At 41.9% G+C, this 19,808-nt stretch overlaps 1 protein-coding gene across 2 annotated transcripts; it reads right to left on the reverse strand.

Moving 5' to 3' along the window:
* Positions 1-8,576: 8,576 nt before the first annotated feature.
* Positions 8,577-13,782, reverse strand: TREML1 (triggering receptor expressed on myeloid cells like 1). 2 transcript variants are annotated; one of them, XM_032253283.1, is made up of 6 exons: positions 13,629-13,782; positions 13,141-13,473; positions 10,651-10,753; positions 10,140-10,228; positions 9,577-9,629; positions 8,577-9,234 (listed from the first exon to the last, which is right to left on the reverse strand). In XM_032253283.1, exons 1-6 carry the CDS (start codon positions 13,669-13,671, stop codon positions 8,920-8,922), a joined length of 936 nt encoding a protein of 311 aa, XP_032109174.1. In that variant the 5' UTR covers positions 13,672-13,782; the 3' UTR covers positions 8,577-8,919. The 2 variants fall into 2 exon arrangements, with proteins under 2 accessions (XP_032109174.1, XP_032109175.1); XM_032253284.1 differs by lacking the exon at positions 9,577-9,629.
* Positions 13,783-19,808: the final 6,026 nt, after the last annotated feature.

Raw genomic sequence — 19,808 nt, forward strand, 5'->3', positions numbered from 1 at the left:
CAGAAAAAAACAATAATCTGAAGGGACCATGATTCTTTTATTGTATATAACATAAGGAAATGCCCCCAAATTCTCCTTTTAAAGCTATAGTGTACATATTAAGTATCCTAGCCTTTACAGTTACTGCTATTTATATCTTTATCCAAATAAAAGCCTATGTTTTCTGAAACATACTCCTTAGATCTTTTTTTTTTTTAACTCTTATCAGTCATTAGCACAACTCTACCAGAAGTTAAAACCAGGAGTAGCTGGGAGGCTGGAAGGCCTTAAGATGAACTTATAAATGATTTCATCTTTTATAAGATGGGATCCATTAGCAGATGAACAACTATGACCCTAATAAAGAAGTTGTTATTACTTAAGGAAGGCTGGCAGTGCGAGTGCCTTGGTGTTGCCCTCTTTTGGCACAGATATGGTAATGGGCTCCTAAAAAGTCAAGGAGTCTTTTCAGAGGTACAAAGGGCTGTGGGAATTCATTTCTCCTTAGTGCGATGTGATTTGGGCATTTCCAGGTGAAATTGTGAAGTTGCCAGAGTATGTATAACTTTAGCTTTCTTCCTTTTTCTCCTATTTGGAGTTGCTATCTTTGGCCTTTATCTGTTTGATGGCCTTTCTTCCACTGAGTATGATCTTTCCATTGGCTTCTTATGCTTTATAACTCAATCATCTAGTGTCCAGAGTGAATTTGCTAATGTTATGATAGTTGCAATACGTTATTCACTTACTTGTGCTTGAAATATGTTGTTTAAATCCTCAATCGACTCTGTGAAGCAAGTACCCATATTACAGATAAAGAAATGGAAGCCTGGGAAGAGTTTACCCCAACAAACACAGCCGCAAAATGGTACAGCTGAGCTTCTAATCAGATGTGATTCCAGAGATTATGCTAGGCTATGCAGGCTTTCATGGGAACTAGGCTTTCCTATACCCAGTGTTCACTGTTCTCTTCAAATGGCCAAGATCAGAACTTTAAGGACAAGAAGGGAGATGTTTATGAAAGGGAGGCCTGTACTTGCCCTTTAAATCATGCAATCTAATCTACACATTTCCTCCTTCCACTTTTCTCCCTCTGGGTACCTTTCTTTTTCCTGTCCCTCTATTCCCTCCATCTTCTCCCTTGCATTCCTCCCATCTTACTTCCTCCATTCTTTCTTCTCACTCACTTTCCCCTCTGTCCTCCTCCCTCATTCCTTTAGATTTCTGGGAGGTAATATAGCGTAGCAGTCCAGACAACGACTCTGGAACCAGATAGGCTGGGTTGAAATTCTAACTCTGCTGCTTAATAGCTGCATTCATTTGGGCATATAATTTATTTTCTATATGCCTCAGTTTCCTTTCCTGTAGATGGAGATAAAATATCCTTTTGTCCTAAAAATAGGACAAAAGACTGTCATTATGAAGATTAAATGACTATAAAGCACCTGGCACATAGTAAGCACTCAATGACTGGTAGCTGTTATTATTGGTTCAGCTTTTATAATTAAAAATAGATGTTACATTTATGTGGTACAAAATTCAAAAGAAACAAGTCTGTAACAGTGAAAAACTCTCTCTCATCTCTGTCTTCCAGATACCAGTTGCCCTCCTCAGAGGTAATTAATGTTACCACGTCCTTGTGTATCCTTACATGTGTACATGTAAGCAACAGTGTAAAGTTACTGCATCCTTCTTTCCCACAAATAGTGGTGATAGATAATAACACCCTACACTACTGTATCCTTTTTTTTTTTTTTTTTTGCATTCCCTTTTGGTACTTCTTTAAATTGAGATAAAATTCACCCTTTTAAGGTATACAATTCAGTGCTTTATAGTATATTTGTAAGATTGTACAACCATCACCACTCTCTAATTCCAGAATATTTTTATCACCCCAAAAAGGAACTCCGGTCCCATTAGCAGTCACTTCCCATTTCCCCTTCCCTCAATCTTTGTTAACCACTAATATAATTTCTGGCTTTAAAGATTGGCCTATTCTGGACATTTCATTTAAATGGAATTATAATATATGGCCTTTTCTTTCAGTTAGCTTAATGTTTTCAAGGCTCATTTATGGTGTAGGATTACTTCTTATGGCCAGGTAACATTCCAATGTACCACCTTGTAGCACACGATGCCACGTTTTGTTTATCTGTTCATCAGTTGGTGGACATTTAGGTTGTTTCCAGTTTTTAACGATTGCTATAAATAATGAATGCTATGGTAAACATTCATGTACAAGTTTTTGTGTGAACATAGGCTTTCAGTTCTCTTGAGTACATACCTATCTGGGCATTTCCAGGAATTATCAGGTCATACAGAAATTCTGTGTGAGCTTTTTGAGGAACTGTCAAACCTATTCACGAAGGCCACTGTACCATTTTACGTTTTCACCAGCAATGATTGAGGCTTCCAATTTTCCACAGCCTAGACAACATTTATAGCTATTCCAGTGGGTGTGAAGTGGTATCTTATGATTTTGATTGTATTTCCTTAGTAACTAATGATGTTGAGCATCTTTTCATGAGCCTACTGGATACTAGTATGTCTTCTTGGAGAATATCTATTCAAATTATATGCCCATTTTTTAGTTGGGGTTTTGCCTTTCATTGCTGAGTTTTATGAGTTTTTAAAATATATTCTGCATGCTAGATCCTTATTGGATTTGATTTGAAAATATTTTCTCCAATTCTGTGATTTGTCGTTCCACTTTCGTGATGGAATCATTTTGCAACACAGAAGTTTTTAGTTTTGATGAAGTCAATGTATGTATGTTTTTCTTTGGATCCTTGTGCTTTAAGTGTCATATCTAAGAAACTATCAGCTAATCTGAGCCCACAAAGATTTACTCATGTTTTCTTCTAGGAGAGAAAAATTGACTTTTTTTGTTTTAGCTTTTACATGCAGGTCTTTGATTTATTTTGAGATAATTTTTGTATATCATGTGAGGTCATGTTACAAAATCATGCTTTTGCATGTGGCTATTCAGTTGTTTTTTATTTTTTAAAAAAAACAAACACCATTTGTTTTTTTTTTTTTAATATTCTTTCACTCATTGATTGTCTTGATACCCTTGTTGAAAATCAGTTGATCTTAAATGAATGGGTTTATTTCTGGCCTCTCCATTTATACTACTGGTCTGTATGTCTATCCTTATGCCAGTACCATATGGTCTTGATCACTGCAGCTTTATAGTAAGTTTTACAATTAGGAAGTATAAATCCTTCAACTTTACTCTTTTTTGCAAGATTTTTTTTTTTGCTATTCTGACTCCTTTACATTTACATATGAATTTTAGGATTAGCTCATCGATTTCTGCCAAAAGGACAAGTGTAATTTTGATAAGGATTGCATCAAATCTATACATTAATTTGGGAAGAATTGCCATCTTAACAATACTAAGTCCTCTGATCCATGAAACTCTAATATCTTTTCCATATATTTAGGTTTTCTTTAATTTCTTTCAATAATGTTTTGTCATTTTAATGTACAAATATTACACTTCTTTTGTTACATTTGTACCTAAATATCATATTCTTCTTGGTACTATTATAAATGGAATTGTTTTCTAAATTTCATTTTTGGATTGTTCATTGTAAGTATACATAAAAATACAACTGATTCTGTGTATATTTATTTTTCTTTTTTTCTCAGACAAGTTAGAGAATGTGTATTGATTTTGCATCCTGAAACTTTGCTGAACTTACTAGCTCTAAGTATTTTTTGTAGATTTCTTAAGATTTTACATATGCAAGATCATGTCATTTGAAAATAGATGGTTTTCTTTCTTTCTAATCTGGAATCCTTTTATTTCTTTTCTTTGCCTAATTTCTCTTTCTGAGAACCTTTAGTACAGTGTTGAATAAATGTGGCTAAGAGTGAATATTCTAGTCTTGTTCCCAATCTTGTGGGGGAAACTTTCAGTCTTTCACCTTTAAGTGTGTTATATGCTTTTGATAGATGCCCTTTATCATCTTGAGGAAATTCCCTTCTATTCCTAGTTTGTTAAGTATTTTTGACATGATGTGGTGTCACATTTTGCCAAATGCTTTTTATGCATCCGTGAGGTGACCATGTGGTTTTTGTCCTTTATTCTGTTAATATGATATAACATCATATTGACTGATTTTTATGTGTGAAATCAATTTTGCATTCCTGGGATAAATCCCACTTTTTCATGGTGTATAATACTTTCTATTTGTCACTGTATTCTGTTTGCTAGTATTTTGTTGAAGATTTTTAGATCGCCATTGATAAAGGATGTTGCTTTGTAGTGTTTTGCTTTGTTTTGTTTTCTTGTGATTTCTTTTTCCAGTTTTTGGATTAAGGTAATACTGGGCTCATAGAATGAGTTCGGAAGAATTCCCTTCTCAATTATTTTCTGCAAGAGTTTGTAAAGGGTAGGTTTTAAAATTCTTTAAATATTTGTTAGCATTCACCAGTGAAGCCATCTGGGCCTGGGCTTCTCGTTGTGAGAAGTTTTTTGATTACTAGTTTAACCTCTCTACTTGTTATAGATCTATTCAGATGTTTATGTCTACTTGAGTCAGTTTCAGTAATTCGTTTCTTTCTAGGAATTTGTTCATTTCACCTAGGTTATCTTAATTTATTGATATATAATTGCTCATAGTATTCCTCTATAACACATTTTTATTTCTTAATGTCAGTAGTTCTCCCTCCAGTTTCATTCTTTATTTTAATCATTTGAGTCTTTTTTTTTTCTTGCTAGTCTAGCTAAAGGCTTATCAATTTTGTTGATATTTTCAAAGAACCAGCTCTTGGTTTTGTTGATATTTCTCTATTATTTTTCTGTTCTCTATTTCATTTCATTCATTTCTGTTCTAATTTTTGTTATTTTCTTCCTTCTGTTAGCTTTGAGTTTAACTTGCTCTTCTTTCTAGTTGTTTCAGGTAAAAGATTAGGTTGCTGATTTGAGATCATCTTCTTTAATGTAGGTTATTAAAGCTATAAGTTTCATTCTAAGCACTGATTTTTCTGCATCCCATAAGTTTTGGTATGTTGTATTTATATTTTTACTTATCTTACAGTGTTTTTAATTTTCCTTGTGATTTCTTCATTAACACAGCTGTCATTTAGCCTTATGTTGTTTAATTTTACATATTTATAAATTTTCAAAATTTACCTCCATTATTAATTTCTAATTTTATTCCATTATGGTAAGAGAACATACTCTGTATAATTTCAATCCTTTTAAATTTATGGATACTTGTTTATGGTCTAACATATAGATCATATATTAGACCATAATATATGTAGAATGCACATTCCTCTCATGTGTACATGCAGCATTCTCTAGGATACTCTAGGATATTAGAGAAGGCTGCGTGTACACATGAGAGGAATGTGTATTCTACTGCTGTTAGGTGGAGTGTTTTATAAATGTCTGTTAGGTCTAGTTGATTTACAGAGTTGTTCATGTCTACTGTTTCCTCACTGATTTTCTGTCTACTTGTTCTGTCCATTATTGAAAGTGAGATATTAAAGTCTCCAACTATTACTGTTTAATTTTCTATTTCTTTCTTTAATTCTGTCCATTTTTGCCTTGCATATTTTGAAACCCTATAGCTAGGTGCATATATATTTATAATTGTTGTATTTTCTTGATGGATTAACCTTCTTATCATTATAAGATGTCCTTTTTGTCTCTAATAACAATTTTAATCTTAACTGTATTTTGTCTGATATTCATATAGTCATTTCAGCTCTCTTTAGCTAGTTTTCATGGTGTATGTTTTTACATTCTTTCACTTTCAATCTAAATTTTTTCTATCTAATTTTTTTTTCAATCTAAATTTTTTCTCCTATAGGCAACATTTAGTTGGATCATGTGTTTTTAATCCATTCTGCTAATTTCTGCCTTTTAATTGGAATGTTTAATTCATTTACATTTATGTAATTACTATAAAGTTAGATTTATGCCTGCCATTTTATTTGTTTTCTATTTGTCTTATGTCTTTTTTTCCTCTCTTCATCAACTACCCTTCTGTTGTGCTAAATAGATAATGTTAACTTTAGATTTATAATTAGTACTCTATGAAGTTCTCTTTTAAATGAGATAGGGAGAAAGACAGTTTTCTTCAGTAAACATTCCCTGTATTGATACAAGCCTTTGGTTAATTTCCAGATTTTTTTTTGAGACAGCGTCTTGCTCTGTCACCCAGGCTGGAGTGCAGTGGCATGATCTTGGCTCACTGCAGCCTCCACTGCCTCGTTCAAGCAATTCTTCTGCCTCAGCCTCCTGAATAGCTGGGACTACAGGTATGCACTACCACACCTCGCTAAGTTTTGTGTTTTTAGTAGAGATGAGGTTTCACCATATTTGCCAGGCTGGTCTCAAACTCCTGACCTCAGGTGATCCATCCGCCCCAGCCTCCCAAAGTGCTGGGATTACAGGTGTGAGCCACCATGCCCAGCCTTCTTTTTGCTTTTTGGAGGAGAGAATTTTCAAAGGTTCTTAATCTACCATGTATCAGTTTTAATGTATGAGTTCTTTTATGGCTTCTGAGTTTGGTGTCATTCTTTAAGGGGCTTTTTTCTCTCTAAAATTATTTTAACTATTCCTCAACAGTCTTTCAACTATCTTTTAGGTCAACTTTATCAAAATAGTATTTGCATATAGGAAAATGCACCCATTTAAGTGATAGGTTTTGACAAATATATATATATATATATATATCTGTAATCATTAGCACAATCATGATAGAGAACATTTCAACCAAAAAAGTTGTTTTTCTTCCCTTTGTCATCATTCCCATTTCATCATTACTCCCAGCTTCAGTACTAAATACTCTCATTATTTTTTTAATTGTCTTTATTTCTCCTTTGTCATTTCTTATTTCACTTTTCTTAAGTTGCCTAACAGTGTCTCTTTAATTTCATTTTATTTTAAAGAATTCCATCTTTTATGTATTAGTTATATCATTTTTCTCTTTTAAAATTAACTATTTGAGTAAGATGCTTAATTGTTAAAGAGTGTGAATTTTCCTCTGAGCACTTCTTTAACTGAATTCTAAAGGTTCTGATATGAGGAGGTCATCTCACCATGTTGCCTGCATTTACCTTACTTTATATTGAATATGTTTCTTATTATAAAATTTAGAATGGCACTATTTTCATCTTAGAAGTTACTTTTACAACTATGACTTTAGTTGGTATTCATAGACTTCCTACCATGATCAATGATGGAAATTTTATATTTCCTCTTCCCCACCACTCAATTGATTATGTTATTTTTCTCAGTATTTTCCTTTGTACTCAAAAGTAAAAATGTACTTTTTACTTCTGTCATATTCTAAAAAGTTCTAAATATATTCTGACCATGGTGAGTTTTTCCAGAGGGTTCTTTTTATTCTCTATTCTGCCCTTCTTTCTGCCACTTCCGCTTTCTGGCAGTCCCTCATCATTAGCTGATTGGTGGACAAATTAGAGCCCAGGGCACACCACTTGTTCTTTCTCCTGAGGTGCCTAGGTCAAGCTTAGGACCCCTCCAGATGGTGAAAACCTCTTTATGCCTAGCTGTTTGTGATTGTAGCAAGACTGGGTTACTGAGCGTTTTAGCACAATGTGGGCAAATGCATACATCCCTCAGTATCTGTGGGGGATTAGTTCTAAAACCCCTGTGGATACCAAAATCCATGAATGCCCAAGTCCCTTGTACAAAATGGTGTAGTATTTGCATATAACCACACATCTCATACACTTTAAATCATCTCTACATTAAAATACCTAATACATTATAAATGTTATGTAAACAGTTGTTATACTGTATTGTATAGGGAATAATGACAAGGAAAAAAGTCTACGTGTTAAATGCAGACATAACCATTTTTTTCTAATATTTAAAGAAATATTTAATATTTAAAGAAATATCTAATTTTTTTTTCTAATATTTTTTATCCACATTTGCTTAAATCTGTGAATGCAGAACCCATGAGTATGGATGGATTACTGTATTTTCAAATAGAACAGTTTCAGCAGAAGAAATTCTGGCAAGTCCTTAAAGGTTCTTTCACCCCCAGCCTGGACTGGCTTTCATTTATACTTGACCATGGCCATACCCTTGCCATTCCCTTTTCCATCCCCTCAGTTCATTTCTCCACTGGGCCTTTCTCAGGCTCCAGAGTTTAGACCAAAGGAAACAGTCTACCAGATGGCCACCTAGTTAAGAGACAGCCAGCTCTGGTAAGACTAATGCCTATAAACGTCTTCTGGTGTTTGAAAATCCTTTGTCCTGCCAGGGAACAGACTTGGTGTCTATTTTCATTTCTGTCCTTATTCCTATTTCTTTTCAGTCCCATTTCTCACACACCATTTGTTCTGGGTCTCTTTTAACCATCATTAACCTAACACCACCCCCACGCCATCACATGTTGTCACATCATGTCACTTATTCATAAGGTGCAGAGCAGAAAGGAGAAGACCTTCTTTGACTCAAGCAAATGAATCTATACTATACGAGAGAAGCAAAAAATACTTTTGCAGAAGACTTTTCACTGTCTCTTGAATCAAATTCATTATAGTGTTCTGACCAGGGAAGGAAACCATTTCCCCACTGAGAGACGAGATCATACAGCACAAAATTTAGACCAGAGTCTTTTCAGTTCACAGGCCAAGCAATCAGTCAAACTTGGACAGTTTCCTTTCCCATTCAGCCATTAAGAGTTTGCACATCATTGTTAGGGTTTATTTAGCCCAGCATGTAATGGCAGAAGAACCAGTAGGAGAGTGGGTGGCAGGGAGGTCTTCCCCAAGACATCTCAGTAGTATCTGAGCATCACTTTCCCTGTCAGTAAAGTCAGGACATTGGATTCTATCTTAAAGTCCCTGCTCAGATAACCTAAGGATCCTAGGGCATGAGCTGGCTGGCTGGATGCACAGAACCCCCAGGGATGGTCCTCACGAGTTTACATTGCGATGAGCAGCTTAGCTGGATGGAGTCTGATTGTTAGGTGGATTCTGGGCTGGCCCACAGGAGGCCCCTCCACCTTTGTCCCCTCCCGGGAAGATTACTGTGGCATATGTCACAGGCTTGGAGCTGACCAGGACCTTAGGAGGTAGTGGGGGCAATGAGGATGGGACTGGGGGTGAAGGTTTGTCTGATGTGGGATCAAGAGGTAGGCTGGCATAGGTGATATCGTCAAATGAAGGTGGTGAGTCAAGCCTAACATATGGTACATCCGAAGGCAATTCAGCAGCCAGTCCAGAGTCACTGATGTGATGGACCACTGAGGAGGGATTCTGTAACAAAAGCAGGAAAATCAGGAATGCCTCCCTCTGCCCCAGAACTCCCTTTGGTGGGAAGCCCAGGACCACACTAGATCTATCTCTTGAGTCCTGAGTACGTCAGTGGGCAAGAAGGCTTCATTTTGAAGATTTTCAAGCCCCAAGTTTTTCCCCAAATCTGGGAAGGTGGGATGCCAAGGGAGACCATTAGTGTCAATTTTACAGCATTTAGGAAGAGGGTTTGAACCTCAACTAGGTCCCAGTCCTTTCTCCACCCCGTCATCCTAGGACCTCTCAGTGAGTATGATGAATGGAAGGTCTGGGGAATTTGGCCGTGGGCCTGCAGAGGCCTCTTACCATGCCTGAAACTCTGCTGCTCAGGAATCGGCCACAGACACCAAGCCTGTTCCCTGGCAGGACAGACAACAGCAGCATAGTCTGCCTCTGGGGCTGGCTCAGAGCCCTTCCCTCACTCCCTTTCTTCAGAAGCCTCTGAAATCTCCTCACTACTGCAGACTCACCATCCCTGCTCCCACCACCAAACCTTTACCCCTTCCATCTCCCCAGCCTGCTGTAAATCTCCCCACCCATTTACTGCTTCCAGAGCTCCCTTCCACCCACCTCAGCGCTCAGCCTACCTCCTAAAACCCTTTCTCTACCTTCTCCAATGCCCTTCCTCCCACTGCATTGCCCTACCCCTTCCAATTCCTGTCTTTCCATAGGCCTGCTCCCACTGAATCGCCTTCCCTTCCCTCCATCCCTCAGCCCTGGGAATTCTAGGGTATGGGGGTCTTGAGACTTAAGCCCAGACAAATCCGTTTGTAGGGGGATTGGACCTAGACTCCTGGCCTCATCTACACAACTGGTTGATAAAGGAATGGTAGGGCCAGGCTGGGCTAGGAAGAGAGACAGCCACCTACCTTTTTTCCTCTTGGCCATCACAGCAAACAGCACCACCGCAGCCACCAGCAGGCCTAACAGGAGCACAGCACCCCAGATCAAAGGGATGCTGAGGAACAGAGAGGGATAGGCAGGCTTAGACCTGAGGCCTGTGGGGAACTGCTGGCCAGGAGCCCTGGAGCAGTGACAGAAGGGTCACATTCTTGGTTGGGAGAGGTAGATGCAATGGAATGAGGATGGCTGACTGAGGCAGGGAAGAGGAGGAATGCATTAAGATATCCTGGCCGATGATTCACCAGCATGAAGGGACCATGGCTGAACCAGGACAGAGAAGGTGTGTGTGTGTGTGTGCGCGCGCGCGCGTGTGTGTGTGTGTGTGCGCGCGCGCGTGTGTGTGTGGTCTGTCCAGAAGCTCCCGAGATGTGGGGAGAATCATAAACTTTCCCCTTTGATCTAGTTTGGAGCTCTAAACAAGTTATTATCTCCTCCACCACCCCTCTCCTGGCCTCCCAAATCCAATCTTTTCCGTACCTCTTCTCATCCTGGCGGGGTTCCAAAGGGTTGGCACTGCCTGCAGGGTCTGAGAATGCATTCTCAGACAGGCTGCCAAGCTTATGGGTCTCTTCTTCCTCCTCTGTCAGGCCAGGAACACAGTCAAAAGGAAACATTTAATGAGTGCATGCCCATTGTGGGCAGGCTTCAATATCCTGTTGAGGTCTGAGGGACTGGAGGAGTGGAGCCAAGGCAGGAGAGGTCCCCAGGAAGGAACTCAGAAAGGGGAGGCTGGGATGTTCCTTAGGGGCCTGTCATTCCACAGGTCAGGAAATGACACTCTTTGTCTTTACCTGGTTGTGACTATCTCCACTTTTCCCTCTACCACCAGCTCCCCCCATCTTCCCGCTGCATTTCTTCCCTTTTACCTGCTCCACCCCTCACCCCTCTGGCCTTATCAAGCTGTTCAGTCTATGTAAAAAACACCCACTGGGTGATTTATACAGACCACTCCTTCCCACCCCAGAATAGGTTTCTCCAACTCTCATCCTCAATGGTGACCTACTCCTGGCTCTCATGGGTCTCAAATGGGGCCTCCTCACATACCTGCAACACTACAACCCTGCAACCCCACCCCAAGTTCTGCCCTCCAGACTGAAGAAAATCTGGGTATGCCCTCATGTGATGCAACATTAACAAACTGACCCTCCCTGAGAGCCTTGCTGGGATCCTGAGACTTGATTTGAGGACAAGGCTTCTGTCACCCCTGTGATGTGCTTGACCTCTGGCTGCAGGACTTGGGGTTGGTTTCTCTGGGCCTGGAGACTTGTCTTAGGAACCAGGGCAGTCCTTTCAGACCTACTGAAATGGGGCCTTGCCTTGTTCTTGAGAGAGTCATCCTTCCTATTCCCCATCCTATGCCACACCAGGAACTGGGGCTGCTGTGGCACATGTCCTGCCCTCCTGGTGCCTATTGGGCCACCTATGACCACCTTCTCTGAAGCTAAATGCTCACCTGAGCTGCAGGCCATATCATCTCTGGATGCCATGCTCCACCTGCCTGCCTGAACATCATCCTCCACAGCACCTGCCCCATGGCAGCAAGTTGGGGCTCCAGGTCCCTGTCTCCCTGATTCTCCTCTCAGGGAGTCTTATCTTGTCACAATTTGCTTTTTAGTGAGTTAGAACCTGAATTTAGTAACTCAGAGTGTCAAGGAATAAGGAGGGCAAAGAATGACAAAGATTGACAATATAGAATATAAAACAATAACCACAGGCTTGAGATGAGAAGAATTCTCATGACAACTTAGTCTACCCTCTTACTGAGAGGGAAAAAACAAGGGAAGGGCCAGGCATGGTGGCTCATGCCTATAATCCCAGCACTTTGGGAGGCCAAGATGTGTGGATCATTTGAGGTCAGGAGTTCAAGACCAGCCTGGCCAACATGATGAAACCCTGTCTCTACTAAAAATACAAAAAGTATCCAGGTGTGGTGGCGGGCACCTGTGGACCTAGCTACTCAGGAGGCTGAGACACAAGAATTGATTGAACCCAGGAGGCCAAGGTTGCAGCGAGCTGAGATAGTGCCACTGCACTCCAACCTGGGCAGCAGAGCAAGACTCTGTCTCAAACAAACAAAAACAAGGGAAGGGAAAATGCTCTACTTAATTTTATTATTTGGGGATTGGGCATAAACTCTTGAGAAAAAGAAGACCTAAAAGTGAAAACATGGCCAGTATCCATAAAAGAAAAAGAGTGGTCATCTGTGCTTCAGGTAGCTGGCGATTTTCCCTCTAGAACCTTTATTTTTAGAACATCCTATCTTTCTAAAAAAAAAAAAAAGAAAGAAAAAAGAAAACTTTTTAATATTTTAAAATTTTACTTTAATAAATGCTTACATACTAGAAAAGTTATGGGCTGTGGAAATGAAACCTGCAAAAATAGTGTTTTTAACACTGAAAATAGGGTCAAGAACGTTGGCTTAAAATATTAACGACACTTTTCCCATTTTTAAAATGAAAGGAGTTGAAGTAGTTCGGGCACTGAATGTACATACTTGTAGGTGAGACATACTAGATGCCCTGTGAAGACTTATAAAATTAAGTAAGGCATGAATTCCATAATTTTTAAGCCATCAAGCCCGCTTTTACAGGAATAAAACACTGGAAGCTACAAAAATTACTTCTGGTTAGTACACTCAGATTCAACACTGTTTAAAACATTTCTAAGTAAAAAATAAGTTAGCATCAAGCGTGTTGAACATGCTGGAAGGAGAGACCAAGTCCCCGGGGTGGGAAGGCCATGCCTTCCTGTGGGGCAGCGCACTAGTGTGGGAGGGGGAGGGGGATGGTTTTCAGCTGATTTATCAGACTTCCCACCCAGTTGAGTTTCCGCTCCCTGCAGAGCTGTCAAGAGGATATCTCCTCGGAATGCCTCCTCTCCAACTCCTCAAGAACCCAAGAGCCCTGGCAATAGATGGGGGTGGGGAGGGTAGGTCCAAGGGGTGGTAGCTGGCCTAGGGTAACTCACCTGGGGGCAGTATGTTCAGTGAGACTCTGTGCAAAATCTGGGGCCCCTTGGCCCCCTCCACCATGCAGCCATACTCGCCAGCATCCTCCTCCTGCAAGGTAACCATTTCCACCTGCAGCAGGCCTCCACCCAGGTCAGTGAGAAATGTACGCCTGCTCGCTGGAGCTCTGCGATCCACAGCTGAGGACACCAGGGGCTGGCACCCCTCCGGCGAGAACCGACACCACAGCTTCTGAGCCTTGACATCCTGGAGCTTATAGTGGCACTGCACAAGAATGGAGCTTCCCACAGGTGCCTGCAGCACCTCGGGGAGACTTCCAACTATGCCCTGACCTGGGGAAGGAAATGGGGTGGGAATGTTGGGCAGGAGCTGGGAGCACCTCCCAGCCCAGCTGCAGGCATGGGTGTGGCATTCACAAGAGCACGCTACTCCTGGGCATGGGGCTGAGCATATGGGGCCCGGAGCTGCAGCTCCTTCTGAACCTTACCTTCTAGTCCCAGGAGCAGCAGCAAGAGCATGTTGGGGCCCATGGCTGGGCAGAGAAATGTCAACTCCTGGGCTTGCCTGGGCACTGAGACAGCATTCCCCCGAGGGCAGGAAACATCTGCCTCAGACAGTCACGTGGGGTTCTCAGTGACCATGGGGTGGGCAGCAGAGACTGGTGGGCACCTCCAGGGGTGGGGAAAGGGAGCTCTTCCAAGCCCTGGTTGGCTCAGTGCTCAGGAACTACCCCGAGGGTGGGGGTGGGCAAAATAGGGTGAGAAGACTCAAAGAAAGCCAGAAGCCTGTGGGGGCTGGGGCTCAGCTAAGGAGTGAGAGGGGAGGAGAATTGTGACAACTGGAGGGTAAGAGGAAAGGTGATCTTCAGGATCTTCCTAATACAGAATCTGAGGGTGCACAGCTGTGGCGGAAGGTAGAGTACCCTGCACCTCACCCAAGGCCATTCTCACTCTCAGTTCTGCAGGAGTGCCCCACCGCCACCCAGGCTTTCAAGAGGTTATCCTTGCATGCGGCACAACCTCAAACAGGAAGTTTCACCTTGATCCTGTGCCCCGGACTGGGTCTTTCTTCATTTATTGTCCTGGACACTCTAGACCTTTTCCATCGGGATCCACTTTCTTCAGTTCTTGGAAACAAATTCTTTCTCTGATATTTACATGTCCATTTTCTTCTTCCCCTCCATTTTTCTGCAACTCTTTAACTAGTTGGTTATTAAATGTCACGTCTCATTTTTATATGTGTTCATCTAATTTTTATATCTTTTCTCTCTCATTTTCCATCTTTTTGTCTGTTTTGTGCTGCCTTCAAGGAGATTTTCTCATTTTTCTTCCATCTCTTCTATGATTGTCTTTTAAATGTTATTTTTAAAATATTTTTAATTTGTAAGACAAGATACTTCTTATTCTTGGAGCATTTTTCAATTCTAGCATACTATTTTTGTTTCATGAATGCTCTGTCTTCTCTGCTGGAAGACAATTCTTCACGAATATTTTCACATTGCCGCATGTTCTAGTCCTTCTGCGCAAAGGGCACTGGCCAAGCTTTGCTGAAGGGTGATTGAATAGCAAACATGCGTTCAGTGCAACATGCAGAGATCTGCTAGCATTCTTCCTCTTGTTCACCGGAAATTTGTTTACATTCCAGAGTAAAGGTTTCTCTCTCCCTCTCTCTCTCTCTCTCTCTCTCTCTCTTCCCCCCGCCCCCTACCTTCTCTCTCTTTCCCAGAGAGGAAGATATACCAGATTCTCTATATAAACTCCAAGTCTCATAATTTGGGGGTTTCTCTCCTGTGATGCAAACTCATAGCCTGCACAGGAAGCATGTGGCTCTCATTCCTGTTGCCCTCTGGAATTGGGCTCAGGGAACTGGAACAAAATGTGAGTCATAAACCTAATAAACTATCTGACCTCAGACATAGGGAAAGCACCAGTGGTCAAAGAGACTGCAGCAGCTTGGGATGGGCAGGAGGGGTGCATTGCCCTAATCTACAGGGCAAGACCTAGAAAAGGGCCTGGAAAGGTCATTCCCCCTCACTCCCATTTCCTCCCTTCTCTCCTTATTTTTTCCTCTCTTTTTCCTTCCTTCCTTTGGGAACAAGGGAGTGAGGAATGGAAAACTGGGAGCAGAAGCCTGAGAAAGCCAGTTAATGTGTTAAGCTGGGCCTCGTGGAAGTGACCAACTTCCCTGTGAAGTAGAAGTGAAGATTGGGTGACCAACTTTCTCTTTTGCTTGGGACTGAGGGGCTTCTTGGGACATGGAACTTTCTCTGCAAAAACTGAAAAAGTCCTGAACAAAGCAGGACAGAGTCACTCTAGTTGGTGATGTGTTTACGTCTTACCAGTGCATATCAGGCTTTCTTTGATTTTCTTACAAGAAAGTTATTTTCACACTAACAAACCACCTGGGCATGTTGTGTGAAGAGGGAAGCTATATTCAACACTGAACTAGGTGTTGAATATGGTCCATTGCTGGGTGATAGGACAGAGGTGACCAGGCAAGATCCTGGCCTTCATGGAGGCATCGTGTTGTTGGGCATTAGATAGAGGAAACTAGTGTTTATTGAGGACCTACTATGTGCCTGGCCAAGGACCTTCACAAATGTTCTTTCTTTCTTTTTTTTTTTTTTCTTTTGAGAGAGAGTCTCACTCTGTCACTCAGGCTGGAGTGCAGTGGCACAATCTTAGCTCACTGCAACCTCCACCTCGTAGGTTCAGGCAATTCTCTGCCTTAGCCCCCCAAGTAGCTGGGACTACAGGCATGCACCACCATGCCTGGCTTTTTTATTTATATTTTTTTGGGGCGGGGTAGGGATAGGGTTTTGCCATATTCGCCAGGCTGATCTCGAACTCCTGGCCTCAAATAATCTGCCCCCCTCAGCCTCCCAAAGTGCTGATATTACAGGCATGAGTCACCACATCCGGCCACAGATGTTATTTCTTTCAACCTCACAAAAACTGTGCAAAGCAGGGGAAGTGGTTGTTTCGTTAATTTATTTCTACAAATGAGGACACTGAGGTCTAGAGGGATTGAGGAACTTGCCTAAGGTGTCTTAGTAGAAAGCAGGGTTGAAATTTGAGGCCAAATGGCCTCACTCCCCTTCAGTCCAGGGTGCTCCCAGAGAATCTGAGGCAGAGGTGCCCGTGGTGATTCCAATCCAGAGGGGGGTGTCTCTAACACAGCAGAGAAGGAAAGAGAAAGGCCAAGCTCCCATGAGAAAAGCCTGACTCTAGGCTGGGGCTGACGGCAGCCATTGCGCTCCAGCACCAGGCAGGCCCCAGGGAGCCTCCCAGGCCATTTCATCAGCATTGGTGCCCACAACTGGGGCAGGAGATAGGTAGAGAAGGCGCAATTTGGGCTCGGCTCATTCTTGGTGTCTATACTGTGCCCTGGATCTATAGAAAGTGGAGCACTGCCCCAGGACACAATGTGGAAGTTGAATGTGCCCCTGAGCCAGGGAGGCCATGGGAATACAGATTGGAACAGAATCCCAGGGCTCTAGGGCAGGAGCCAGTGGAGCAGCTTATATGGAGAGTGGACAAGGCAGGGTTGGGGCACAGCTGGGACCAGGAGAGTGATGTGTTGAAGGGAGGCTGGTACATGAGGACTGTGCCAGGGGCTTCATCCTTGTGATTAAAAACCTCAGGCCAGGTGCAGTGGCTCACACCTGTCATCCCAGCACTTTGGGAGGCCGAGGCAGGTGGATCACAAAGTCAAGAGATCGAGACCATCCTGGCCAACATGGTGAAACCCCGTCTCTACTAAAAATACAAAAAAATATTATTATACTTTAAGTTCTGGCGTACATGTGCAGAATGTGCAGGTTTGTAGTTCTCATGGGATCTGATGGTTTTATAAGCAATGGCTTCTCCGTGCTCTCTCTCTCTCTTTCCTGCTGCCTTGTGAAGAAGGTGCCTGCTTGCCTTTCACCTTCCACCATGATTGTAAGTTTCCTGAGGCCTCTCTGGCTGTGCAAAACTGTGAGTCAATTAAAGTTCTTTCCTTTATTAAAAAAAATATATATATATAATTAGGTCGGCATGGTGGTGCACGCCTGCAGTCCCAGCTACTTGGGAGACTGAGGCAGGAAAATTGCTTGAACCCAAGAATCGGAGGTTGCAGTGAGCTGAGATCACGCCATTGCACTCCGGCCTGGTGATAGAGTGAGAAACTGTCTCAAAAAAAAAAAAAAAAACCTCAGGTGCCCAAGCCCAGGTTAGGTGGCAAGGGGCAGCCATCTGAGCTGTGGCCACAGGGGCTCCTGGGAATCCCCTTCTCTGGGTCTCAGTCCAGAGAGCCTGAGAATATGGCCAACTCACTTCCTCTTTTCCCTGCAGCTCACCCTCAGGGGAGTCTCCTCCCAGTTTCCCCCTGACTCTTGGCCTGGCTGGTGTGTGTGCTGGAGACAGGAGGTTGCGCGGGCTGCCCTGGCTGTCCTCTTGGCCCTGAATACTCCTCCCCGTGATGTCTTCATGGTTCAGTTCCTTGCCTCCTTCAGGTGTTCCTCAAATGGTACCTTTTGGCTGCCGCATTTAAGATGGCATCATCCCCTGTCCCTCCTGCACATCCATACTTCTTTTTTTTTTTTTTTTTGAGGAAGAAAGAGAGAAAGAAAGAAAAAGAATTAAAAAAAAGAAAAAGAAAAAAAAAAGAATAAAGGAAAGGAAGAAAGAGGAAGAGGAAGAGGGAGAGAGAACAAGGGTGTTGCTTTATTGCCCGGGCTAAAATGCAGTCTAAAAATGGGTATGCCTGTAATTATGTTTAATAATAGAGACAGGAAGAAAATAATTAACAAGCAGCCAACCAATATTTCATTTAAACCTGTAAGTACGTGTGATGTAGTACTGATAAGAGTGTATGTTTTGTGTATTTAAAGTGGAGAGTTCTATGAATGTTAATTAAGTCTACTTGTTCTGGATCTGAGTTCAAGTCCTGAATATCGATGTTAACTTTCTGTCTCATTGATCTGTAAGTCTCCCACTATTATTGTGTGGGAGTCCAAGCCTCTTTATAAGTCTTATATATCTGGGTATTTCTGTATTGGGTTCATATATATTTAGGATCTTCAGCTCTTCTTGTTACATTGATCCTTTTATCTTTATGTAATATCCTTCTTTGCTTCTTTTGATCTTTGTTGCTTTGAAGTCTATTTTATCAGCAAAAATTGCAACTCCTACTTTCTATTTATTTATTTTTGCTCTCCATTTGGTTGGTAAATTTTTCTCCATCCCTTTGTTTTGAGTCTTTGCGTATCCTTGCATGTAAGATGGATCTGGATGTAGCATACCAATGGGTCTTGGCTTTTTTTGCCTGTCTGTGTCTTTGGATTGGGGGATTTAGTCGATTTAAATTTAGAATTAATATCAATATATATGAGTTTGATGCTGTCATTTAATGTTGGCTGGCTGTTTTGCCAGTTAATTGATGCAATTTCTTGATTATGTTGATGTTCTTTATTTTTTGGCATTTTTTAGAAAGGCTGATACTGGTTGTTCCTTTCTATTTGTAGTGGTTCTTTCAGAAGCTCTTGTAAAGCAGGCCTGGTGGTGATGAAATCTCTGAGTGCTTGCTTGTTCACAAATTCTGCTAATGGAACACAGCCTTTCTCCATCAGGCCTTGTTCTGTTGCTGATGAGGAACTGTGATCCCCTGTGGAGGGAGAGGCATTCTGATTTTGGGTATTCTCAGCCTTTTTAGGCTGTTTTCTTCCTTTCTTTATAGATTTATCCATCTGTGGTCTTTATAATTACCGTCTGTATAGTTGGGTTTCTGAATGGACGTCCAACTTGTTGATTCCCGGCGCTAGAATCTAAGCAACCCACTGTGCCAGTCAAAACAGCGGCACATCCATACTTCTAACCCTGCTTCATGTTAATTTTTTCCTCAGAACTTTTGCCCTCTGACAGGCTATCAGATTTACTGTGTACATGGTCTGTCCCCTCTCTTTCCACTAAAAGTGAGCGCTCTGTGGACAGAACTCTCACCTGTTTTGTTCACTGTTGTATTTCCAGTGCTCAGAATAGTACCCGCCACGGACTAGTTGCTCAAACTAATACTTGTTGAATAAATAAGTAGGAGTGAGTTAGAGGAAAGAGCACCTTGAACACCAAGTGAAATTTGGACTTCCAGGCTCTACTGGGGATTTTGGGTGCGTTCCTTTCCCTTGTTGAGCCTCCGTTTCCCTTCTATATGATGCAGGGCTTGAACCGTCAGCTCCTAGTTTGATACGCTGTGCTTTATCAAATGTGATATGCTATATTTAACAAGCCCTTGTCATTTCTCCAAAAGGGAAGTGGCATGATGAAAACAGAGTTCTAAGGAAATGAATGGGTGAGTGTGCCAGGATTTGACCTTGGTGGGGGAACAGAGTCAGCTGGAGGGGGGCTTTGGGGCAGGGAGGCCCCATAAGCCAAGGGAAGCTGATAACGAGGGTGAACGCTGGAGAAGAGAGCAGAGGAAGACTGGATGCTAGAGAAATCCCAGAGGAGGAGGCAGGACTTGGCAATCAGATCTAGGGAGGGAGGAGAAAAGAAAAAAACTGGCCGACTGGAACCTGTGAGAATGGAGGGATGTGGTACCCTACGGTCCTGGGCCTCAAGGAGCGCGGTCTCTTATCTTTTTCTCATCCAAATTTATTTTCCTACCCCTGTAGAAGAAAATGAGACTTTCA

Source organism: Sapajus apella, unplaced genomic scaffold (assembly GCF_009761245.1).
Source record: "Sapajus apella isolate SASKATOON/1434 unplaced genomic scaffold, GSC_monkey_1.0 scaffold83, whole genome shotgun sequence".
NCBI classification, from domain to species: Eukaryota; Metazoa; Chordata; class Mammalia; order Primates; family Cebidae; genus Sapajus; species Sapajus apella.

Excerpts from the sequence above, each read along its gene's own strand:
- TREML1 (XM_032253283.1), bottom strand. The coding sequence starts at position 13,671 with ATGGGCCCCAACATGCTCTTGCTGCTGCTCCTGGGACTAGAAG. Across the intron at positions 13,474-13,628 it reads GCTGCTCCTGGGACTAGAAG|GTCAGGGCATAGTTGGAAGT; the intron begins GTAAGGTTCAGA and ends TTCCTTCCCCAG. Across the intron at positions 9,630-10,139 it reads GATGGCCAAGAGGAAAAAAG|GGAACAGGCTTGGTGTCTGT; the intron begins GTAGGTGGCTGT and ends CTGTCCTGCCAG.